The sequence below is a fragment of the Cyprinodon tularosa genome, unplaced genomic scaffold (genome assembly GCF_016077235.1).
Source record: "Cyprinodon tularosa strain WSP-4 unplaced genomic scaffold, ASM1607723v1 ctg77, whole genome shotgun sequence".
Taxonomy (NCBI): Eukaryota; Metazoa; Chordata; class Actinopteri; order Cyprinodontiformes; family Cyprinodontidae; genus Cyprinodon; species Cyprinodon tularosa.
The window spans coordinates 788,961-814,991 of NW_024039529.1; the positions used below are offsets into that span (position 1 = coordinate 788,961).

Here is a 26,031-nt window from a genome sequence, read left to right on the forward strand (position 1 = left end):
ATACCAGCGGTGCGCCGACATTAGAAATCTCTTCAACAGCAGCCTCTAGGCTGGGCAGCCTCCAGGTTCACTGCGGCTGCTGGCAGGTGTTTTTCATCTAGATAATCTAAATCTTGCAGCTATATTTGCTGTGATCAGTGGGAATAAAGTAGTTTTAATATGTTTTTAAGTGAGAAAGTCCACCTGAAAACTTAATAATTGCAGTCAGTTCATCCAGATTATCTATTTCTGTCGGAGGCGCTCAGACCCCCACATACCAGCGGTGCGCCGACAGTAGAAATCCCTTCATCAGCAGCCTCTAGGCTGGGCAGCCTCTGGGTTCATGCAGTGGCTGGCAGGTGTTTTTCATCTAAATAATTTAAACTGCAGGCACCAGGATACCGGTAATAAAAGCGAACATATTCCGTCGGCAGGTTTCAGGATTTTAAGTTAATTTAGGAGTGATCACAGCGCTGTCATCTGCGATGTGTCTGTCTCTCTGCCAGCTCCCAGGTTTGATTAATACTTTGTAATAAATACATGAATAAAGCACAGTCATACTCAGTTTTGCCCCCGCTGTATTTTTAAATACGCAGTAGAGCTATTTAAAGGTAGTAGAGGACATGTACCTGTATATAAAAAACGCGCCCTATAGTCCGGTGCGCCTTATGTGTGTGTTAAATACAGAAATGGCACACATAACTGAGACTGCGCCTTTTAGTACGGTGCGCCTTATGGTCGTGAAAATACGGTATATATATATATATATATATATATATATATATATATATATATATATATATATATATATATATATATACACAAAACACAATTATGACCAATCATACTTTCATCATGAACTTATATACAGCAAAATGAACATGAGTCTGGTCTGAGTTTTATGTTATGTGATTATTTTTTTCAGAAAACATAAACAGGATTTATGTCAGCCTAAACATGAAACTTGTCATTCAGTATGTAAATAAGCAAAGTGAAGGCTGTTCCTCATCTTACAACAGGAAAAAAAAAAAAAAACAACAGGAATGTACTGTAAAAGTGTCCTTATAAGATGGGACATAATATATGTCTTTTTATAAATAACACTTATGTTGCTTTGCAAAAGTAAAATAACTCGTTAACACAAATATTAGAAAAAAGACAAACAGAAATCTAGCTAAGATAATATCTTGGTTTCAAGTAGAACATGTCCTGATTACTGCTTCTCAAAAAAAATAAAAATAAAGTAAAAATATAAGTAACACTTTGATGGCCAATACCCCTGGGCAGGTCCCCAGTCTAACAAAGGGTAATAGGAAGATATAAAACACTACACACACACACACACACACACACACACACACACACCTAAGGGCAATTTAGAGATGCCAATTAAACCTACAGTCATGTTTTTGGAGTGTAGGAGGAAGCCAGAGAACCCATAAATGCACGGTGAGGGCATGGAAATTTCTTACAGAAAGACTGTAGATTGAGAATCGAAACACAGGACTTTTAGCTACAGACTGCGCCACCATTCAGCCTTATACTGTTCAAAACATATCTTTACCGAGTAATGGTAATTCCATTACAAGTATGACATTAATTTAAAATAAAATAAATACATGAATTACTAAAATTGACACCACTGTAAGTACTGGCATTCAGTAGTTACTATACAAAGGTCAGTTTTAACACTGCAAGAGCTGCGTTAATCATAAATATAGCATGTTTATGTGAAACATACATGTGATCTGTGGGAGCACTGTCAGCTGTCTAAATATTGCAGGTTGTTGCCTCACTGGCTTCTCACCTTAAAGGTTTTTACTGCACTTAGCAAAAGCATATTAGACAACCTTGTCCCTTGCCTTTGTGCTCCTCACTACTACATTTTTGTAACTACTTTTTTTGTGCATCAGCTGTAAGTCAGTATGGAAAAAAAAGATCCAGCCCTAAACCCCAACCATTGTGGAACACTAAACAGCTTTTCCTTTCTTCAAATGCAAAAAAAAAATGAGGGAGAAAGAAGAAGCTGCTGCAGGAAAATCTTTACCTCCCAGTAATTTGTTATGGGATTTTATCTGTTGGAATTTCCAATCAAAGTTTCATCAGATTTGTGAAGGGGATGCCAGTAATTAGCCAAGATTAACAATCACTCAGACAAACAATTTACAGAAAACCATTTTGTTATGAAAATTTGGATCTAACTTAACAAGAAAGTGCAAACAAAACTAGTCATAATAACCTTGAAATGTATTCACTTTTTAGATTATAATGGCACATTGGCACAAAGAGTGATCTTTACAACTAAAAGAACTCTGTTACATCCACATGCTACTGCAAGAATACTTATGATGCTTCTTTTTAAAAATAATTCTAGCCTGAAACTATTCTCTGACTTGACACCGTCTCATAGTGTCAAAACGGTATTAAACTGAACATCCTGTGCAAGCTTAGTTTTGGTTAAAATAGCCTTTAGCTAGAATAAATTCAGATGAAAAAAAAAATGTAATTCTCTGAACTAAAAGAAAAAAAAAACTGCAGTCATAGCCTGCATCATTTTTGACGGACTTAGATGTATTTCTGTATATCAAAAACTGATTGTCTACTTTGAAGTGTCACAGTTGAATTCCAAAAAAAATGGTCACTTGTCTAGAAGAGGGCCAGAAATCCATATCCATGGCAGGTTCTGAGGAATAAAGCTGCCATGTGACAGCATGACACCAGCACTCTGAACACAGGGAGCATGTCCTTACCTCTTTCGAACAAGTTCTTAAACTCTAAGTTCAGCTACAGTGCCAGAGAAACAACAAATGTTTAAAAGGTAGTTTCAAGAATAAAAGAACATGCAGTATGCCACAAATGTAATTCCACTTGAAGTGTTATGCATAAATGTACAAGTTGGCAGCAGGTGGCTGCCTTATTAAGAAACCCTACATGCTGGAAATAAGGGAGTATGATTTTTCACTTGATGCTGATGCAAAACTCAGAAGTACCTCACTGATGGTGGGGGCAGTGTTACTGCTGATTGTTTTCCGGCTTTTAGTGTGAAGTCTAGGGGTTACTATGAGTCATTGTTATGAGTCACTGCTACAGTAGAAAGAATAGCTGTACAAAGGTGCAAACATTTTCATACAACCTCTGCATCTAACATCATAATATCTGACACACTTTGGCTTATTATAAAACTTGTAATGGCCACAATATTTTATTATTTAAAAGCAAAATATACCTCCTTCATGCAAAGTTGTAAGTAATTACGCTGGGAAACGCCACACTTTAACAAAATGTCTAAACAAAAAATGGCTTGAAGAATGTTACTTATTGGCATTTTCAAAAAGATGCTATGCAGCACAGAGACTGGAAAACCATACCTAAACTTCCACAACCCCATGCTTTGAGGTTAGTGAGCTCTAAGCAGAGAAAAATAATACAATTACATAAAGGTAACATTGTAGATTGGTCATGCTTACTTTTTTAGAATTGGGTTTTGCAGGCTTTAGGCTGCAACTGGGATATTGCTGAAACTGTACAAAAAATACTTTGCATTACGTTTATAGAACATGGTGAAGAAGAAGCAAAATTAAGGTTGAATGCTCTTGGTGTAGGCTCTCAAAAATGTTCAAAGCTTAATGCTTATCTTTAAGAGAAAAACCTGAATACGATGTGAAACTAAAGCAGAAATCTTGAACACAGTTTACATATATATTTCTCTCTCTTTTTTCAGAAGAGTGAATGTGTCATTTTATTAGATGTTTTTGTATGAGGTTTATAGCTGGAAAAGACACAGACTCAATTTGGTTACCATCAGTACCCATATACTGTACACATGCAATAAATAGCCCCTGCAAATGGCATGCGAATGTTCTGTCATGCATATGTTCTGTTCCACACACTGACTATAATGAAGGCTCATTCTTGCTGTATTATTTTCTAAATCAAAATGTGACAAAATGTTCATTTGTCATGTTTCAACAACTTTCCCATCAAGTTGACTTTAAAACATGTTGCTCCAACGTGTAGATCATCACGGAGTCTATAAATATTTTGACTCAACTATTCAGATTTGTAATGAGGTATGAGAAGTTGCTTGACATGTTGATAGCATCAGGATGCTTCACTATTGCTATCTAATAGTGAAGCATCCTATCTGGGCTGATCTTTAAAGAATCAGAATAAGGAGATCTAAAAGCAACAAAAAATGTGCATGTAAGATATTATAGTTTATATAGGCACTTTGTCCGTCAGAGATGCACTGGATGTGGAAGTACACATATGCACCAACGTGGTGCACTGATGTCTGTGCACCCCGTTGTGTCTCTTAATTTATACACCTTGCTAGTTAATTTATTTTGTGCCGTACACCATAAAAGGTTCCCACCTCCCGTGGGCTTATAAGACACAAACATATATTCAAAGATGGAGACAGCAAACCACATCAAAATCCTTTCAACATAAAGTGTCCTCTGAAGATGCTTGGTGTTTGAAATATACAGAGCTAATGAAACACATGATACTTAAATACACACAATAGTTTATCTTATTTTTTTTTACAACAGATATCTGGCTAAACTAGAGCTTTAAACAACCCATTTCTGAGAAACATGTAAAAGGACAACAACATCTATTTTCTACCTTTAATAAAATTACGGAGGAAACCTAAAGCAGTGTAGCAGAGGAATGTGTGGATGTTTCAGCATTTATAGTAAGCTGTACGTATTCCAGCACTTCTAATGACAATGTCTTCTTTTCCTACAGTAGCATGACATCATCGGGCAAGCTTGTCTTCTGTCTTTACAAAAACAAAAGAAACAAAGTCTAGTTGGGTGCCTTGCACTGTTTCCTCTCTATTAGGGAATTCCATTCTGGTTCATAGTGACTCTTGATTCTATGCTCCTGTAGAGCCTAAAAACAAAATGTAATGACTCTGGAAGAATTGAAAGGTCAGAACCAGTTTTGATTGATTATTGATCTTTGGTGCAAAACCTGATCAGGCACCCATCGCACCATTTAAGTGTAGCGGAGAGAGTGGCTGCGAGTCCTCGCAACTGGATTCCCTGAGCAGTATTTCTCGGTGACGAACTTAAAACAGTTTGGTATGAAAATTTGCTCATGTTGAGAGGTACTTTTATCGCCAAACAGTGTATTGTAAAATATCATGTATGTGGCCATAAAAATTGTAATTTGTGTATGCCTGTCTTAGCACAAACGTCTGTGAACAAATGTTTGCTCAAGTAAGGCTCAAGTAAGGCCCCCGCCTTAATGATCATTGTTTTGTGGCTAAGCTTTACATGGCATGCTGATTGCTAGAGACATCACATTAATTTCCATAAGATATTTTTTTTCCTTACTATACCATCTATTTTCTGTGCATAGGTCACTCCTCTTAAAAAAGATCCACAAAGTGCCTGCCCACTCCTGCCTGCTTCTCACTGAGTAACGGAAATGCAGGGAAATGATCCTGAGAACATCTAATATGCACCTTTTAATTGTTCAATACATCTAAAATTCAGAGTGATAGATCTGAATGAAAAAAATTCTGGGTTTCAATCAAACAGAGGTACTGTAGCAAGACCATCAATCTAGTGACCCAAGGGCAAGGGCAAGCCCAGTGGCCATTACCGCCATCTTAGGAGGGTAAACATTTGCTCAGCAACCACAGAGGTAGACAGTACTCTCAGTAGATTTTACACCTGGTTTGCATCATAATGATTTATGAATACCAAGAGTCTCCCAAAACATATGGATAAATATGACAATATGATATCTCCAGGGAAATAGTGTGTTGAATGTGGGGGAGAGGCTACGGCCAGGAGGAGGACAGCAGTATTTTGAGAAGCCTGCTAGCGTGGAAGGCCTGCGGCTGTTCGAGGCTAGCCTTTAGGCTAACTGCAGGAGATGGAAGGAGTAGAGCGGTCGATTGGAGAACCATCCCATGCAGAGAGTGGGAGATAAAAGGCAGCAGCTGGTCGGTGTCTGGCTGGAGGTAGGACGACGAAAACAGTCCCTCTCGGGTTAAATAAAAGCCATCCACAAAACCTTTTCAGAGCTTTCTTTACTTCATCCTTTTTTCTGTATTATTTTCTCTACCCACCATTTAAAACAGGATATTTTTTTTTCAGTAGGCCTACTGTATCTACACTGCTTCAAAAATAAACGTATCCTAAATCTGAATGAATTAAATGATCTAATAGAATACTTTGTTCTGTACAAAGTTGAATGTGCTGACAACAAAGTTACACAAAAGTCATCAGTGGAAATCAAAATTATTAACCAATGGAGGTCTGGACAAAATTAAGGAATAAAAACCTGCTGCAGACTGAGCCAATTTTGATGTGATATACTCAAAACGGGTCAAAAAAACACTCAGTATTGTGAGAAAAAAAGCTTTTGTTGTTTCTGCTATCTCATAATGGCTTCCATTTTCCCCCAAAGCCATGGTTGTTGTAACCATAAAATGTGTTAAATATATTTTCCTCATCTACTGTTGTCTCAAGAAAATTTCAAACCAAGTGCAGACATTTGTTCATATATACAAATTGTTAAAGGTTTTCTGGAAATAAAGTTTTGTAATGTTGTAAAAAATATTTATGGTTTCCAACTGTATAATATGTGACTATCAGCATTATGTTCAGAGACACTTAAATAAGAAATATTACCTGTAAATGAAAATGAAACTGCTGCATAGGCTTTTTCACAGATGGTATCTGCAGTTTGTCTTTTTGCATATTGCAGCACTTTGGCAGTGTTGGAAGAAAATGCAGATTTAATACAAGCTGCTCTCCATGTCCCAGAAGGAATGCATACTCTTGTTTCTATGTTATACTGAAACCATATTATATACTGAAAGTATTCCCCTATTGATATAGGTTTAAACACTGACAAGTGATGGTAAAAGTACTTTACTCTCAGATTTTATTAATATATTGTCCATTTGTTTTCAGTGAGGTTTTAAGGACAGGCCATAATAATTGTGTACACATTTACAGAAAATTTTCTTCACATGGTTATTAAATCATACTTAACAATCTATTCAAGCAATCTGAGTTATAGGTTATATATTTTAAATAAAAACAACATCAGCACAACATTAGGAACAGAGTAGTTCACAAAGTTGCTTATCCTAACGTCATCTATTGTAAAAGTGCCCATGCTGATATAAATCTGTAAACAAGAGTGCCAGAAGATATTTATTACAACACAGCAGCATCTGAATTAGATGTTAAAGTTTCCTACTTTTATCTGATCATGAACAGTTTTTCAATGCTAAAGCAGGCAATGGGAATCTAGTGTATGAGTTTTGTAATTACATTTTGTACATTTTGTGCAACTAAGTAAGTCTACAGGCACTAAGAACTGTAAGTAATACAACATGTTAAATAAGTAATGATCATGTTAACAATTTGCCCAGTTTAAATATTTATACTAGATTATAGCAACAACCCAACTAATTAACAGACAAAGAAATCAAACCAAATTGTTCTGTAAACTAAATTTGGAACAACACAGGAAATAAATAGATAAATGAAACAATATGATGTGGTAAACAACACAAAAGGCCAAGAAACTAGAGTTAGAAACTCTAGTTGGGTCAATATTAGTTTTTTACATGTATAACTTCTCTCTTCACTATGTACAAGCATTGGTTGAATTTTTGTTAAGATGAAAGTATTCCTTAATTTTTAGGATATGAAAACAGATTGTGTGTCAGAATAACTAAAGGTCATAACATTATCTATTATCTATTTATGTTTACAGAAAATATGATCTATTTTCTGTAAACATAAAGAATTCCGAAGAAGAAATTGACGAAAAAAAAAAACTGTATTGTATTTGCTCTAATAGTTAAGCTCAATCCCATACTCATGTATTTTAGCATATATTCACTTTTGGAGTATTCTTAATGGTCTTGACATCTTTATGTTTTTTGCATGCAAGAATTACATAGGTTGGCCTCATAACAATAAATTCAGCTGAAAAAATTTTAAGTATTAAACCTTTTACCCGCTTTATTAGATGCCCAAGTGTAACAGAGGAAGTAAGCCCGTATGGTCTGGTTCTTGTGTACCTCTAGAAAAAGTGTGGGGGAACAAAGCAGGAGCAAGCAGAACTGGTAAGATGATGGAAACTGCCATGCAGTCTAAAAAATGTGACTTAATGTGTTTTAAAACGCCTCGTTACACTCATTCCAAATTATTTCTGAACAATCCTTGCTGCTGGAGCGTCAACACTTTAGCATTGTTTCAATTCTTTACCATTGGAGGCAGGGGTTTGAAACAGCAGCTAGCCATCAAAATATGAATGACAATGTCTGATGGTCGAAAAATGTCCCAAATAAAATCACTGGGAGAATTAGTAATTGTGCTTCAGCTTATTTTGTTCAAATTTCATTTAACAGAACAGCAAAAACGAATTTTGGGTCAATGACCAGAGATAGGAGATAGTGGTGTGTTTGATTTAACGCACTGTCTGAGAACTTTTCACAGACATGAAAAACACAGCTTGCACTAAGATAGGACAAACATCAATAACAATATTCAAAACATTCTCATAGCTGGATTAAGCACTTTCATTTGGATTTCAATATGTGTCCATTATCTGGTATTGTCCTGACTAGCATAATTTGTTACAACATAGGCAAAAAAGAGCCAGCAAGATTATGTAATGGAATTGTTTTTATAAGAGCGAGGCTAAAAATTACTGAAAAAATCATCTTAAGATACTGCAGACATCTATGTCAAAGAGGGGTTGGATGAGGCCTCTAAGAATACAATGAATAAGAACTGAAATAATACTAAAGTGAAACAGTAAATGAAAATTATCTTTTAATGTTTTGTTGTTTACAGCTTTAACATATTTTTGTCTGTAGAATTTCTGAAGTTAATTTCTTACATAAGTTTAGACAGCAGTCACAAAAAGAACCAATTTAAAGACGTGGAGAGGATTTGTGAACCTGCAACTGCTGGAGACTCAGCAAGCAGGGGCACCCCAGCAGCTTGAATCTCAATTTTTCCTTTCAATACAAACAAAACATGTTTTGTTTTGTTGTAGTAAAAATTATTGATTTCCTTTTAACCTAACCCAACCTCCAACAAAAACACTGGCTGAATCATAGTTGCATTGTTTTACAAAACAATATTGCACAGCAGCTGCTTTTTTTTTTTTTTGAGTTGGAATCATGTTTTTTCATGTTAAATAATTTTCTCCTTATTGTTTTTAGATTTCCTTAAATATTTCTTGCTTTTCAATTCAAAAACTGCAATACTATGTCATAATATACCACGTTAAAATTTTTGTGTGCACAAACAAGGAAATTTAACAGCCTAAGAAAAATATGTACAAGTGGATACTGTCAAACTTTACAAATAGTGGAACATTTGATTTATTGGTTGCCTTTATTGATCTCACAGTGGAGAAACGTCGGAGAAATCTCAAATTAGATCCATGCACATTGTAAGTGATTCTTTTTTTTGTTAAAAAAATAATTTTTTTATCCGAATACTAATAAAATAAACCTTGATGTATATTAATCACTGTAGAAATCTAAACTAGTCAGAACAACTGTATAGGAAAAATTCTAGAAGCTTCTATCACTATTAAGATAAAATAAAAGAAAGATGGTACAAGCTACATAATGCAGCTGCTGCCTATGTTTTACTGAAAAGTCTGCACCAAATTAAAACCTTCTGTTTCCTGTATAAATGGTTTTAGGGCTAAATACATATACCTTAATCAGTTTCAACAACACATGGAAGACCTCAAAAGTATAATAAATTAACTTTGTTGATCTGATATTGGAGATATGTATCTCTGCATTTAACCCATCTTCTTGGGGAGCAGTGGGCAGCCATTATGTGGCGCCCGGAGAGTAGAGTGGGATTAGACGTGTTGCTCAGAGAGCCAGAACGCTGGCTGTGGGGATCGAACCACGCACTTGAAACCTTCTCAGAGCACAAGCGCACTGCTCTGACCCTTAGGCCAACGCTCCCCCCCACGCTCACCTTGTTCTTTAGCTTTTCATTTAGTCCTTAAATCTAAGTTTGTGTTTTCAAAGTGGATTTAGCACACAGATGTCAATATATAACAACAATGTTGAAATATTTAAAGTGAACAGAAAAAAAGGTTTCAATGACAGTACAAGGAAACATTTACATCGTATTTAAATAGATAGAAACGAGAACAATGAGAGAAATATTCAAAGATCTTTTTTACCTTTTCACCTGGTTCTTTAAATATTTTTATATAAAAAAAAGCATATATATATATATATATATATATATATATATATATATATATATATATATATATATATATATATATATATATATATATATATATATAACTGTTTTCTCACCCCTCGTGGGGTGGTATGTGTCATCCTCAAGCTCGGGTCCTCTACCAGAGGCCTGGGAGTTTGAGGGTTCTGCGCAGTATCTTAGCTGTTCCTAGGGCTGCGCTCTTCTGGACCCCACGACTTCAAGATACATACAGACAAAATGTTTGTGGCCAACCAACCAGATATTGTGATCATTGATGAGCAACAGAGGACAGCTGTATTGATCAATGTCCACATTCCACATGAAGAAAACATAAGGAAAAATCTACTTTTATAATCTACTTTTATATATATATACACTATATTGCCAAAAGTATTTGCTCACCCATCCAAATTATTGGAATCAGGTGTTCCAATCACTTCCATGGCCACAGGTGTATAAATTCAAGCACCTAGGCATGCAGACTGTTTTTACAAACATTTGTGAAAGAATGGGTCGCTCTCAGGAGCTCAGTGAATTCCAGCGTGGAACTGTGATAGGATGCCACCTGTGCAACAAATCCAGTCGTGAAATTTCCTCGCTCCTAAATATTCCACAGTCAACTGTCAGCTGTATTATAAGAAAATGGAAGTGTTTGGGAACGACAGCAACTCAGCCACGAAGTGGTAGGCCACGTAAACTGACGGAGCGGGGTCAGCGGATGCTGACGCGCATAGTGCGAAGAGGTCGCCAACTTTCTGCAGAGTCAATCACTACAGACCTCCAAACTTCATGTGGCCTTCAGATTAGCTCAAGAACAGTGCGCAGAGAGCTTCATGGAATGGGTTTCCATGGTCGAGCAGCTGCATCCAAGCCATACATCACCAAGTGCAATGCAAAGCGTCGGATGCGGTGGTGTAAAGCACGCCGCCACTGGACTCTAGAGCAGTGGAGACGCGTTCTCTGGAGTGACGAATCGCGCTTCTCCATCTGGCAATCTGATGGACGGGTCTGGGTTTGGCGGTTGCCAGGAGAACGGTACTTGTCTGACTGCATTGTGCCAAGTGTAAAGTTTGGTGGAGGGGGGATTATGGTGTGGGGTTGTTTTTCAGGAGCTGGGCTTGGCCCCTTAGTTCCAGTGAAAGGAACTCTGAATGCTTCAGCATACCAAGACATTTTGGACAATTCCATGCTCCCAACTTTGTGGGAACAGTTTGGAGCTGGCCCCTTCCTCTTCCAACATGACTGTGCACCAGTGCACAAAGCAAGGTCCATAAAGACATGGATGACAGAGTCTGGTGTGGATGAACTTGACTGGCCTGCACAGAGTCCTGACCTCAACCCGATAGAACACCTTTGGGATGAATTAGAGCGGAGACTGAGAGCCAGGCCTTCTCGTCCAACATCAGTGTGCGACCTCACAAATGCGCTTCTGGAAGAATGGTCAAAAATTCCCATAAACACACTCCTAAACCTTGTGGACAGCCTTCCCAGAAGAGTTGAAGCTGTTCTAGCTGCAAAGGGTGGACCGACGTCATATTGAACCCTATGGATTAGGAACGGGATGTCACTTAAGCTCATATGTGAGTCAAGGCAGGTGAGCAAATACTTTTGGCAATATAGTGTATATGCCTTCTTCAGGCCATTCTGAACTTCCTTGTTCTCTGTGGAAGTTCTTGGGTTCTTCACTATAATATAATATAACATAATCACAGTATAAAAACTAAGAGAACAGTGAATAATACAACTTGAAAAAAGAAGTGTGGCTGATTCTTACTTTTAACTTCTTAGAAAAGATATCTTAAAACCATTTTGTTGTTCAGCTAAAGTAAATCCTAATCAAGATTTCACTTAGCTAATCAAAGGTTTATTGAAGCTTCAAGGAGATCTAAATTTGTTACTCAATAGATACTGATTGCATGGAAGAATATATACCAGCTCATCTATCACTGCTGATTGCTTGCTCTTCTTGTAATCTTTTGCTAGTACTGGGATAAAAATACATAGATATTCTTATCATTCTTAACTTGCATTTAGCATGCATGTTTTATTTTAGCACATCAGACCTAAAAATAGTGTTATTTGTAATGTGGGTGTTAACCCTGTATTTAGGTGGCTTTGATGTTCCTTTAAATACTTAAAATCTATAATTTTCTTGACACTGCAACCTCTCCGTTCACATTTACACTTATACCCTTGCACAGTTCCCAATCAATGTTCACTGTGTATTAATAATTTAGGTCTCTTACCGTACTTCTGATACATAATAGTGGTAATCAGGCTTAAGCCCACCTGTGTGCTCAAAGCACACTGCAACCTGTTTGCCATCAAGCCTCACACATCATTTTTCTTAAGCCTATGAATTTTCCAGCTGGCATTTGTTCTTAATGCATATCAACCATAAAATGTGTGGGAAACTGGCTTGTCTGGATGGGTTACAGAATTTCTTACTGTCAAGTTGCTACCCATTATCGAAAGCTCACCCACATACCCCTAAAGAGGATAAAATAGGTTTGGAAAATAAATGAAGGTATTAATATTAATAAAACATGACTTCCACTGCTTATCTATTGCAGTTATTGCCAGCTGCTCAGTCAAGTCACACCTGTTGTGAGTTTGTGACAGTATGTGTCACGATAGTCACAAATGAAACTGGTTTATTTGATCTCACTTTGAACTTTGAACGGCCGCTTCACACCGATGTCGAGCGGTTGAAGTTCCTTTGTCAGACCCCCGAGATAACGGCGAGCACAGCGTTTATTTTTTTTCACCATGTTTTTCACATCAGCTGTGAGATGGGCAAGCATGGAGTCACATATTAAAAGCGATGGTGATGCGTGGAAAAAAACCACCTGGTCTCCTCACATAGCCTACACCTCCCTCAGCCACGCTTTCATCATCTCCTCATCCATCCAGCCCTTTCATTTGCTTTAAAATCATATGTCATCAGAGCGCTGTGTCTGTCTCGCTGTCAGCTCCCAGATCAGCTTCTCTGATTCGTTGATGCGGCGCGTCCAGCAGCAAAACTTCAATTTTTTCCATCTCGAGCAGCAGCAGCGTTGGCGGTGCGCTCCCGACTCGCTCAAAACGCGCTGCAGGACCTTTTGCTGCATCTATACGCTCGTCAACCGTTGACTTTGCATGTAAACTCGCTGCTTCTGCTGCACCTGCTGCGTCCGGTTCACAGCGAGCACAGCATTAATTTGTTTCACCATGTTTTTCACATCAGCTGTGAGATGGGCACGCATGGAGTCAGATTAACAGCGATGGTGTGGTGATGAGTGGGAAAAAAACACCTGGTCTCCTTACATTCAGCCACTCTTTTATCATCTCCTCAATGAGGTGGTCTCAAAAGTCGCAGTTGCAACACACATAGGGCGCACCGCACCATAGGGCGCACCGCACATTTTGAGGGGAAAAAAAGACGTTTATGTGCGCCTTATAGTCGTGAAAATACGGTACACAAAATGTTTGAAGAATAGATTCCCAGATGACAATATCATTTGAAAATTTGTTAGTCATAACCTTGTACTTAATTTGATGTAATTTTAACCTTGGGCTGTTCTGATGGTGTGATAATGGGAAATACTAATCGAGGGCACAATATCTGTAATAACCACGAATATATTTTGCCTTACATTTTACATTTACCTTTTCTTAAAAATCAAAAAACCTACAAAGAAGAAGAAATGAAAGAAGGTTCAGGTTTTCTAGTGTCAGCTATTTTCTAGACCACAGTACTTTTGTATACTTATACTATAGTGCTTATACTATCCATCCATCCATCCATCCATCCATCCATCCATCCATCCATCCATCCATCCATCCATCCATCCATCCATCCATCCATCCATCCATCCATCATCCATCCATCCATCCATCCATCCATCCATCCATCCATCCATCCATCCATCCATCCATCCATCCATCCATCCATCCATCCAATGTTCTCATGGCTTGATGCCTTTCTTCTGGAGCAGAAGCTTCTCAACTTATGTTTAGGCTTGGTTTGAATAAAGATAAAAACAACTTTGTATTTCTAATTGTATTTTACAGTAGCCAAATAACCTAGGAGTAATGCCTTTTGACCTCTAGGAGGAAGTGAGAGTATCTGGGGAGAAGAAACCTTCACCAGCATCTGAACCCAGAAGCGTCTTCCTGTCAGTCAACAATGGTAACCACTGCAGCCTCAAACAATAACAGATACAATGAAATCTGTCTCATAATACTCTGCATGTAGCTGTGATGTAAATGCCAAGAGGACACAGATGTCAGATCACTTTGACAGCAACTTCTCTGATTGTAAAAGCCCTCAAACCTGCGTGATATGCTGATATGTTACAGAGAATGCAGACCTTAAAATGTCAACAGTAATGCGTGAGTGAGGAAAACTGTATTTTTAAAATTATTTATTTTCTGTGCTATCCAGAGATAGCAGATTGCTGCTTCAGGCTCTTGCCAACAATGTGCTGTATTTGAGAATCAATAACTTCAACTTTAACTTTATTTGAATGTACAGATGATATGCTGTGTCTCTTCAATTATGTCCCTGTCAACTCAATATGATGTCTAGCAATTGGAAAAGCTGTTTGCCAGCTTTTTGTTTTGGTGAGATTAGTGTGTGCATTGATGACTAGCTTATGGTAAATAAGGATTAGGAGAAGCATCCAGTAACATGTGAAAACATGGACTCATACTGGCTGTGAGAAATGCTGCCTTTTTTATGCACCCACAAATATTTCTGTTTGTTAATAATAAAAAATGAGATGCTACACGGTAGTAAAGGGATCTAAACTGTTAATTACAAAGCTAAATTGTGGCCCAATTTATGGGCCATTTAATCAGTTTAATAGATCTGTTGCAAAGTATAGTAGATGTCTACAAACTCCTGGTGTGAAAATCATTGAATATTGAAGTTTCATTTGCCTCTGGTTACTTCCTGCAGAGGGATATGCAAGAGCAAATTCAATATCTACATATTCTGCAAACACACATTCTTTGACATGCTTGATATTATAATACACAAATGGGAAAACAATTCCTAACTTATGAGACTTTTAAATACATATGCTGTATCTATATGACTGATGACAAAATATGGAGCTGTCTCAAAGGTTTCTCTGAGTCAAATCCATTTCAAAAACAGCATAATTTATCTCAGCACTACAGAGTGCATTATAGAGGTGAGGATGGACTGCAACCCCTATTACAAAATAAGTGGAAATAAGAGGCTGGGGCACTTATATATTTATTTATTTCCTGTTAAATATAGTATGGATATGCAGGATATGTATTAAAAAGGTCTGAGAACATTTTTTCGACACTATTTTAGAACATCCGCTTAAGGTTCCTACAAATTAATGTAACCTGCTGCCATTGTCAATCATTTTTGCTGAACTGTTCCCACCTCCCCTATCCACCAACACCTGTGGATGCGCCCAGAACTGTCGTGCCGGTTGATAATCTTCCATCTTATTAAGGACAATGGTCTGTGGACAGCGTTCATGGACAAACTGAATGCACTCATCATACATACATACACAACTAATGTCTGATGTTTTCCTTCAGCTGAAATGTTTTACTTGTGTTATATGTCCTTTTCTTGAGCTGAGTTTTTTTTTTTATATATATTTTTGGGATGTATACATAGCCTAATTAATATAGTCTATTAACCTAAAGCAATATGCATGGTATGGTTGTTAAATGTCAGGTACGCCAGCCATTGACTTTGACCAATTCACCTTTCAGTAGAACTGCAGTCAGTCCCTGGACTAGTGTGGCTAGCACTGCCGCTACATAGTTAGGGACAAATGTAGAGGACAAATTTCCCACTGGGATCAGCTTCATAGTCATGGTAGGCCACTTCATTGATTTTACTTTGGAAAATCTTTTGAGAAAGAATCTATCTAAGATTTGGAACAAAAGCTCACAAAAAATTGCAAATTAATATCTGAATCTTTTCAAATAAGTATTTTTTTATTCAAAGTTAATCAATTAAATTGAAACAGCTGAAATAATTTTCATAATCTGAAAAAAAACTGCATATAAATTCAAACACATGTTTTTTTTGTTTTTTTAGAAAAAGCCCATCTGGGATGACCACGGTTCTTCAGGGATGTCCTAATGTGTCCCTGTTCTCTCAACCTCCCTCTGTTGGTGGTGAGAATGGTTTCTGCTCGTGTCTGGAGGGTTCTGATGAGGCCTGGTTTGTGTTCCATTGCGTGGTACGAGTCAAAACTGAGACACTGGTCGGTGTATGTGGGTTTCTGTTGAGTTGTCCGGCTTTCACGATGTGAACCGCGCAGTCCAGGAAGGCATCTTCAAAGGTGAATTTGATGTTTTTTCTTTCCACAAATAATAAGGTTGTTGTTCACTTTTACCATGCCCATTTATTATGATTCTCCAAATAAAAACTATTTAATAAACTGGCATTAATTTCAGGGTATCTTTTGGTCATTTGATTTTCATTTTATAAACAGGATCAGAGAACAAACAAAAAAGATTATTATTGAATGAGATGAATTTTGCAATCAATTTTAGCTTCATCTTCTGTTTGGATCAAAATAATGCAATCAGTTTAAAACATAGAAGCAAGATATTAATTTTCTGAAAGCAGTGGGATTCATTTCCCTGCCACTAACTAGTGGGATTTGTTGGTGCTTTACCTGTACAACTGCTAGATGTCCCAGGGCTGCTGTGGCTACAGTATAGCTTATCATCATCAGAGTGTGAATCTTTATTTCAATGGGTGAAACACTGATTGCAGTGTAAAGTGCTTTGTAGTCCTCGGTCTTGATAAAGGGCAATACAAATACAGGTCATTTAATTACTCTTCATTCCAAAAACTCCTAACATTTCTTAAATCTTGCTCCCACACTTATTTGTAACATCTGTGCTTGGATTTCTGTGGATGACAAAATCCTCACTGAGCAACACATTTTATTCTGGGCACCTTGCAAATTTAGTGCTCCTACAGTATAGTGTTGTGATAAAACCTGATAACATCTGGTCTCAGAAATGAACAAGGGGACTTTAATTTTTTTTTTTTCATTTTTGTAATAATTCAAATATTCTCAAAGTTTTGTCTCTTTTTGATACAGAATGAATCAGTTTTTGTATAAAAAAAATAAAAACAGCCGCTTGATTTTTTATACTGTTTCCAAAAAGAAAATCAAATCACCAAAAGATACACTGTCCCATTAAAACCTAGTAATTTAATATATATTTTAGGCTCTAGTGGCCTTTAGTTGTGTTATTTGTCAAAAGCACAGTAAGAAAACAGGAAATGGGATTAGAGAGAGGAGGAAGACGTGCAGCAAAGGTCACCAGCCGGAGACTAAAAACCTGTGACGGCCACATTGAAGACTAAAGACATTGTACATGTCGGCTGATCAACCCCTGCACCACTTCTGTGCCCATCAAACTAGTAATTTAACTCTACTTTTGAAGGAGCTTCTGGGATTTGTTCAAGGGACTTAGAGAAGACCAAATAAGAAACAAGTAAAGTTCAGAATAGGTTTAAAGCATTGATAGGTAATAAACATCTCACATTGTTCAATCCACTATTTCATAAATAGAGGAAATATTGCAAATCTGGAAAACTGCAAAAGCATGCCAGTCCACCAAAACGTACAGGCTGCCAATAAAGAGAAAAGCAATCTTGGCGGAGATGCATACTCAGCTGAGTGAACAGGTTGAAAGGTTACTATTTGATGTGCACTTAAGAAATTTGGCCTTTATTTGAGTTGTAATGAGAGTTTTTGTAATTTGCCACCAACTGACATGTAAAAAATCAGTTCTAGATTAAATAAAACCTACATGTCTGACCAATGTGTGAAGGAAGGCTGCATTTCACTTATCTCCTCAGTAGAATGTGTTGGTGGTAACTTTATGATATAAGGATGCTATTCGTCAAGATGGATAAGAAATGTGGGTGGATGTGGAAGATAGAAAGATCTGAATTCAAGATTATTCTAAACTAAGGTGAAAAAATATATAAGCTTCAATACAACAGTGGTACAATTTTTAGTCTCAGGTGTGGCATGAAAATCTGACAGCAATATAGTTATGAAGACCTGCTGCAATAATTTGCAACTGCAGCAATAGGCTCTGAAGAAGTAGTCTTGCCTGCAAGCTGACTCCCCATACTATTGTATTTGTGCATTCACAAACACACCAGAACCCATCTTAAACTGTTGGAGACTAACCCCATATGGGTCCAAACATGTTGCTGGATAATAGTTTAAGGTGAGACATATAGCTGTTAATGAAAACAAGAGGTACAAAGCCCACAGCCGAACCAGAATAGAAACAGTAGCACAACAAAACGTATGTTTAGATTCTAACATTGCATCTTTGTCTTTGAAAGAGTAAAAGCAAGAGCATAAAACATTTGTTTTTGTGGTTTTTCATAGAATCTACTGCTACTATACAGTACTGTACAATGTTTTTTTTTATATTTCTAAAAACACTGTAAAGTACAGTACTTTATTTGTTTATTTTTTTACTCTGTTACTTATTCTGTTATTTTTATACACTTGTTAAGGTCCACATTTATGAGACCACATTTGCTGTATTCTTTTGCTGCTGTAGCATCACAATTTTTCCCATGGTGGGACAATACATGGATTTTCTATTCTATTCTATTTCATTTGTTATCATGGTTGGCTATAACCAAACATTGGTATTCGAGGACTAAGTGTCCCTGTAGTGCTACACAATATAAATCTGGGTTGAAAATAAACTTTGCCAAATGATTTGAATGTTAATAGTAAAAAGTACACTTTGTATTATTTATTTTTCTTTACAACAATTAAGTACAGTATACTACTGAACTTTTTCTTCTTTCATAAAATACCAATCTTATACTGTGAGGTATGTAGAAGAGTAAAATCAGCAAATAAGTTAATATAGCTTTGCAATACAATGTGCACTGAAAGGAAAAAACAAGAAAAACCGATGAAGATCAGAACACCTCCATGTACCGCACAATGAACCCTGTAGACTTTGTAGGTCTATCGTTACTTTCTGAAATTAACAGATTTTTTCCAAACTATTGCAACATAATTTGTGTTCAGCTTACCAACTTAATCCAAACCTCCAAAGGCAAAAACAAAACAAAACAAAAAACAAACAAAGAGCAGGAAAAAAAGAATGGACTTGCTTGGACTGACTGTATCTGATTTTACTGTTGTGAGTCATTTTACTATCCAAGAGGGACTGATTGAATTATTCCACTTGCTGACTTTGGCCCTTTCTACCCTGCTAAAGATGGCTAAAGATGGCACGGTGTTCCCTGTAGGCAGAGCAATTGCAACTGCTCAGTTCAGTCAAATATTGTGACATCAAGTTAAAATGATCCAAATGTGCCATATTTCTAGAGGTCAGGAACTCAAGAGTACCAGAGAACACAACATATGTTTTAGTTTGAAACTGCATAGCAGACTGTGAAAAGATATTTCAAGAAGAGGTTAGTTTGAAACAAATCTTAATCATAGTTAAAAGACAAATGATATAAGATAACATTTAGAACATTTATCATTGTCAAATAAAACATCTGCTGGAAAAGGGTGTTATTAGAATAGAAAGAGGAAAGAGGTAATATTAGCGTAAGAATCAATATGATAGAGCTGCTGTAATCTAAATTGTTTATATGTATGTTTGATAAATGAACAGAAACATGCACACAGACAGGCACTTCCCAGAACAGCTGGACTGCGATAATTTCATGTCATTATGTCAGTGTTTAGTTTCTAATTTGAGGCACTTGATTGTGTTACGAAAACAAAAGTTTAATTTGAATCGGTGCCAAATTAATCTTAGCATCTGACAAAAACAACTTTGCACATTGAAGCTTTGAGTGATATTGTATGAAGTTTTTCGGAAATAATTTACATTTTTTTCCTGTAAAGAGTTTTTTCCTTTTTTAAAGGCATTTAAATGATTCCCTTGATGCAATTGTATTTATCGCAGTATTAGCTAAAAATTAACCAATTTGTTTTTCCATTGTCCCAAGGTTAGAAGTACATACATGTTCTCTCGGCAAAAAAGGATTTTTGTTTGTATTTACATAAATCTGTAAGAATGTTTTTTTTTGTACTGATTTATTTCAGTTATCGAAGGATTACTCTTAATCCTTTTTTAAAACTATGTATGGAGTTAACTTTAAAAGGTGATCGAATTCTGGTCCAACAATTGTGTCTTCAGAGATGATCAAAGAAAAGCACATCTGTGTTCACAAAACTGATGACAGAATCGTTGAGTTCAACCCAAAGAAAGTCCGCCTTTGATGGAAATTAAAAAGCCCTTTCCTGGGTCCCATCGGATCGTCATTTGGCAAACTCAGAAAATCATTAAATTAAATTGATCAAAACAAAGCAGGAAAGCAGTGAACCTTGATGGAAAGATTACGATAAGATAGGTTTGATGCTTCTACCTTGTGGATTTGTATTGGGATCATTTTCAGCCTTTGATGATACTTTTATGACTCACCTCTTGTTGTAAATCCTTGATGATTTTGGTTTTTTTCTCCATCTCCACTTTCAGAAATTTTATCTGGGGACAGAAGAGGAACAAAACATCATAATCAGAGAAGCAAGCTGATTCTGTGTGACCTTTGGCCAGGGGACATGTTTAGCAGGGTACACAATGGCTACAAAAGAAGAGAGTAGTAATAGTGAGGTTTCCATCTCAAATGTAACTTTATATGAAGGAAATGCTTCATATAAATTTCCTTAGTTTCTTTTTCCTTGAACTGCATGCATATGTTTTAAATCTAAGGTCTAAGGCAGTGAGATACCCATCCATTCATATTCATCTTGTTATCCTATGTTTTGTCAAACATAAGAAATTATATTGCATTGATATTATCATTAACTAAAGAAAAAGACTGATCAAATTTGCTTTAGTACACGTCATTTTTCCACAAAGGGAAGCATACATTTTATAAAGACATGCCTTCAGAAATTCTCATTTGTCAAAATGTATGTTTTTTAAATACATTAATTTATCTATTCAGCAGTCATGACCTCCGTTTTTTTTTACTGCTCCAATCTAAATTGAAGAAAACAGCAGTGAATCATTATAATTTGTTTTTCTATTTTTGCACCACGGCCATTTAGCACTGATAAAATGGGTCACACAGAATTAGAAATAAACTCTACTAATCTTCTTAAACAGCTTTGTATTCAAGCTTTTAGCAAAAATGACTAATGCCATTACATACAACTGCTTCAGCTAGAGATTACCATACAGTTGATTCATTAAACAATTACTGATGGCAAAAGTACAAAAAAAGATTAAAGACTAAACTTTCAAATACTATGTTTTATTTTTGCCCTAAATTCAAACAGATCTACCAATAAAGAAACATGCAGTACGTCCACGGTTATTGATTACTGTCAAGTACTTGTTTTTTTTCCAGTGAAGCCATCAAGTCTTTACCAGTTGAGTCACAGTCCTACACACATGATTTCATCAAATGACATTTTAAGTCATTGCCACTGCCTCTGGGGGTAATAGAGTAAAGGGTAAAATTGTAGAATAAAGATAAATAGTGTCAGGTTTGGTGGAGGTTTTGAGTACCCAAATGCTGAGAGGAGTAGCCACGGATGAGTTTGTATGGTTTACTGTAAGTCCAAGGGAAACAGAGGCAAAAATACAAAAATACTGAAAACCAAACAAAACCAATAAACGTCAGGAGAAATATTTGAGGGAAGCAAGAGAATAGGAGGCAACAACATCTACAACACACAAGAAACCGGCACTGAATGAAGGCTCTGGTGCTCTTGCCCAGCACTATGATTATAAAGATTTCTTTCACCTGTATATGCTACCCAAGTTCTCCACAAATATCCTCTATAGAGATGCACAACTCACACTAACCCACACACAGGAACCCTACCCTGGAAAATACATATTTATACATGTATATATATATATATATATATATATATATATATATATATATATATATATATATATATATATATATATATATATACACTCACCGGCCACTTTATTAGGTACCATGCTAGTAACGGGTTGGACCCCCTTTTGCCTTCAGAACTGCCTCAATTCTTCGTGGCATAGATTCAACAAGGTGCTGGAAGCATTCCTCAGGGAGTTTGGTCCATATTGACATGATGGCATCACACAGTTGCCGCAGATTTGTCGGCTGCACATCCATGATGCGAATCTCCCGTTCCACCACATCCCAAAGATGCTCTATTGGATTGAGATCTGGTGACTGTGGAGGCCATTTGAGTACAGTGAACTCATTGTCATGTTCAAGAAACCAGTCTGAGATGATTCCAGCTTTATGAAATGGCGCATTATCCTGCTGAAAGTAGCCATCAGAAGTTGGGTACATTGTGGTCATAAAGGGATGGACATGGTCAGCAACAATACTCAGGTAGGCTGTGGCGTTGCAACGATGCTCAATTGGTACCAAGGGGCCCAAAGAGTGCCAAGAAAATATTCCCCACACCATGACACCACCACCACCAGCCTGAACCGTTGATACAAGGCAGGATGGATCCATGCTTTCATGTTGTAGACGCCAAATTCTGACCCTACCATCCGAATGTCGCAGCAGAAATCCAGACTCATCAGACCAGGCAACGTTTTTCCAATCTTCTATTGTCCAATTTCGATGAGCTTGTGCAAATTGTAGCCTCAGTTTCCTGTTCTTAGTTGAAAGGAGTGGCACCCGGTGTGGTCTTCTGCTGCTGTAGCCCATCTGCCTCAAAGTTTGACGTACTGTGCGTTCAGAGATGCTCTTCTGCCCACCTTGGTTGTAACGGGTGGTTATTTGAGTCACTGTTGCCCATTCTCTCAGCTCGAACCAGTCTGGCCATTCTCCTCTGACCTCTTGCATCAACAAGGCATTTCCGCCCACAGAACTGCCGCTCACTGGATGTTTTTTCTTTTTCGGACCATTCTCTGTAAACCCTAGAGATGGTTGTGCGTGAAAATCCCAGTAGATCAGCAGTTTCTGAAATACTCAGACCAGCCCTTCTGGCACCAACAATCATGCCACGTTCAAAGTCACTCAAATCACCTTTCTTCCCCATACTGATGCTCGGTTTGAACTGCAGGAGATTGTCTTGACCATGTCCACATGCCTAAATGCACTGAGTTGCCGCCATGTGATTGGCTGCTTAGAAATTAAGTGTTAACGAGCAGTTGGACAGGTGTACCTAATAAAGTGGCCAGTGAGTGCATATATATATATATATATATATATATATATATATACAGTGAGGAAAATAACTATTTCATCACCATGTTACTTTTCAAGTTCGCAAGTAAATTGTCATGGTAGGTGCATGTCCACTGTGAGAGAGATAATCTAAGAAAAATAAAAATAAAATCGCAATGTTTAATGTTTTAAGTTTGACAGGGCTGCAAAACATTATTCGAACACCTTAGAAAACCAATGTTATATTTGGTACAGTAGCCTTTGTTTGCAACTACAAAGCTCAAACGTTTCCTGTAGTTTTTCACCAGGTCTTCACACACTGCATGAAAGATTTTGGCCCATTTCTCCACACAAATCTTCTCTGGATCATTCAGATTCCTGGGCTGTCGCTGAGAAACACAGTTTGAGTTTCCTCCAAAGATTTTCTTTTGTGTTTAGGTCTGGAGACTGGCTAGGCCATGCCAGAACCTTATGCTTTATAGAGAGCCACTGCTTGACTATCCTGGCCATGTGCATTGGGTCATTAGTGGAATTATGACCAAAAAGTTCTGTTTTGTTCTGATCTGATCACATGATTTTCTTCCATGACTCTTAAGATGGGTCTTGACATGTGCTGGTTTAAGCAGGTGAACCTTTCCATGCATGATTTCAAACTGTGACATCTTAGGGCCGGATATATCAAAGGTTTGCGTGTATAAAAACGTGAGCTATTTCACTGCGCACGCTAAAAAATGTACAAACTGATCTATCAACAGCGTGCTAAAAGGATTTGGTCTTTAAAACGTGCTAAATAGCGCCTCTTATCCATTTAGTACTTTTTCTGCAATGAATATGCAATATGGGGCGTTTACACGCAAAAGTGCGTCTTGTGGGAGGAGAACATGTAAATATATTGATTTAGCAGCGGTTATTGTCGCAAGAAGGAGACATCGAAATTAGGCAAGGAGACGCAGAGAACGCATTTTTTCACTCCGCATTGCCATTTTGGAGCTGTTGGGGGAACTCCGAATGGATTTGGAGCCAGCCACAAGGAGGACCCACGCAATACCAGATATCACAAAACTCCTTGCAACATTGCACTTTTTTGCATCTGGGTCATTCCAGCGTACGGTTGGAGCTGGGATCTCCCAATCTCGTTTTTCAGAAGTGCTGTCCGACGTTCTAAATGCCATGTTGCCCTGACGCCCTATCAGAGAACCCCGACCTCTGCGCCTGTGGAGCAACATGCCAATGCTGCGGGGATGCGTACGCGCAGTAATCTCATCCACAGTCACTTCTTGTGAGCCATTTGGTATGTGCATTTTTCTACAGGCCAATACAAAACACCTGTTGTTGTTGTTTTTTTTTTTACTGCAGTGAAGTAGAAATTCCGCCACATACCACCTTAGGGAATAAAGGTTGCCAAATATATATATATATATATATATATATATATATATATATATATATATATATATATATATATATATATATATATATATATATATATATAAATATATATATATATATATATATATATATATATATATATATATATATATATATATATATATCCATATATATATATATATATTTTTTTTTTTTTTTGGAGGGGGTGGGGGTGTCACTGTAAGATTTAAATTTCTTAATGCACTAGTTTGTACAAACTACAAACTACTTTGCTGCAAACCAAAAAACGTGCAAAACCATCATTTAAATAGGGTGTCTCCAACAGTTTTGCACCTGCCACCAGTTACGCAATCTCTCTTGTTAAATCACCTGCAAACCATGGTTCAGCCCCTCGCGCAAAATTCCAGTTTGCGAGCGCAAATTACTGCACGCAAAATTGGATCTTGATAAATCCGGCCCTTAGTGTATTATCAAAGGTAACCTTGAAAACGGTGGTCCCATTTCAGCTCAGGTCATTGACCAGCTCTTTCCGTGTAGTTCTGGGCTAATTTGTCACCTTTCTGAAAATCACTGAGACCCCATGAGGTGTGATCTTGCATGGAGCCCCAGTACGAGTAAGATTGACAGTCATGTTTAGCTTCCTCCATTTTCTAATGATTGCTCCAACAGAGGACCTTTTCTCACCAAGCTGCTTGGCAATTTCCCTGTAGCCCTTTGGTATTGGCCATATTAGAAGTTGGATTCTTATTGATTCTATGGGGTGGACAGGTGTCTTTATGCATCTAACGACCTCAAAGAGGATAATCTAATTTAGGAATATAAATGGAGTGGAGGTGAACATTTTCAAAGCAGACTAACATGTTTTTGAGGGTCAGAAGTCTAGCTGATAGACAGGTTTTCAAATACTTATTTGCAGCTGTTTCAAACAAATAAATAGTTAAAAAATCCAATATTGTGATTTCTGTATTTGTTTTTTTTAGATCATGTCACTCACAATGGACATGCTCCTACATGGTTTCTAAGTGGGAGAAGTTGCAAAATAGCACGGTCAAATTCTCCCCATTATCCATTCGACCATCTTTTTTTCATGAGCCAATGCAGTTGTGAGAATTCTCCTAAGAAGCACATCCAAACTATGGGGGTATTGATATGTTTAGCAGAAGTTTCAGTCTTGAAGAATGGAGATATCAGAATCGCTTGAGTCACCTCACC

General features: G+C 37.2%; 1 protein-coding gene across 2 annotated transcripts in view; it reads right to left on the bottom strand.

Annotated features, from left to right (window-relative positions):
• The window catches only part of luzp2 (leucine zipper protein 2), a 216,775-nt gene that overhangs the window by 85,105 nt on the left and 105,639 nt on the right, over positions 1 to 26,031 (bottom strand). For both annotated transcript variants that reach the window (XM_038270645.1, XM_038270644.1), the window contains exon 5: positions 20,721 to 20,783. In XM_038270645.1, coding sequence (XP_038126573.1) covers positions 20,721 to 20,783 — 63 coding nt within the window. The remainder of the gene's footprint in view (positions 1 to 20,720; positions 20,784 to 26,031) is intronic.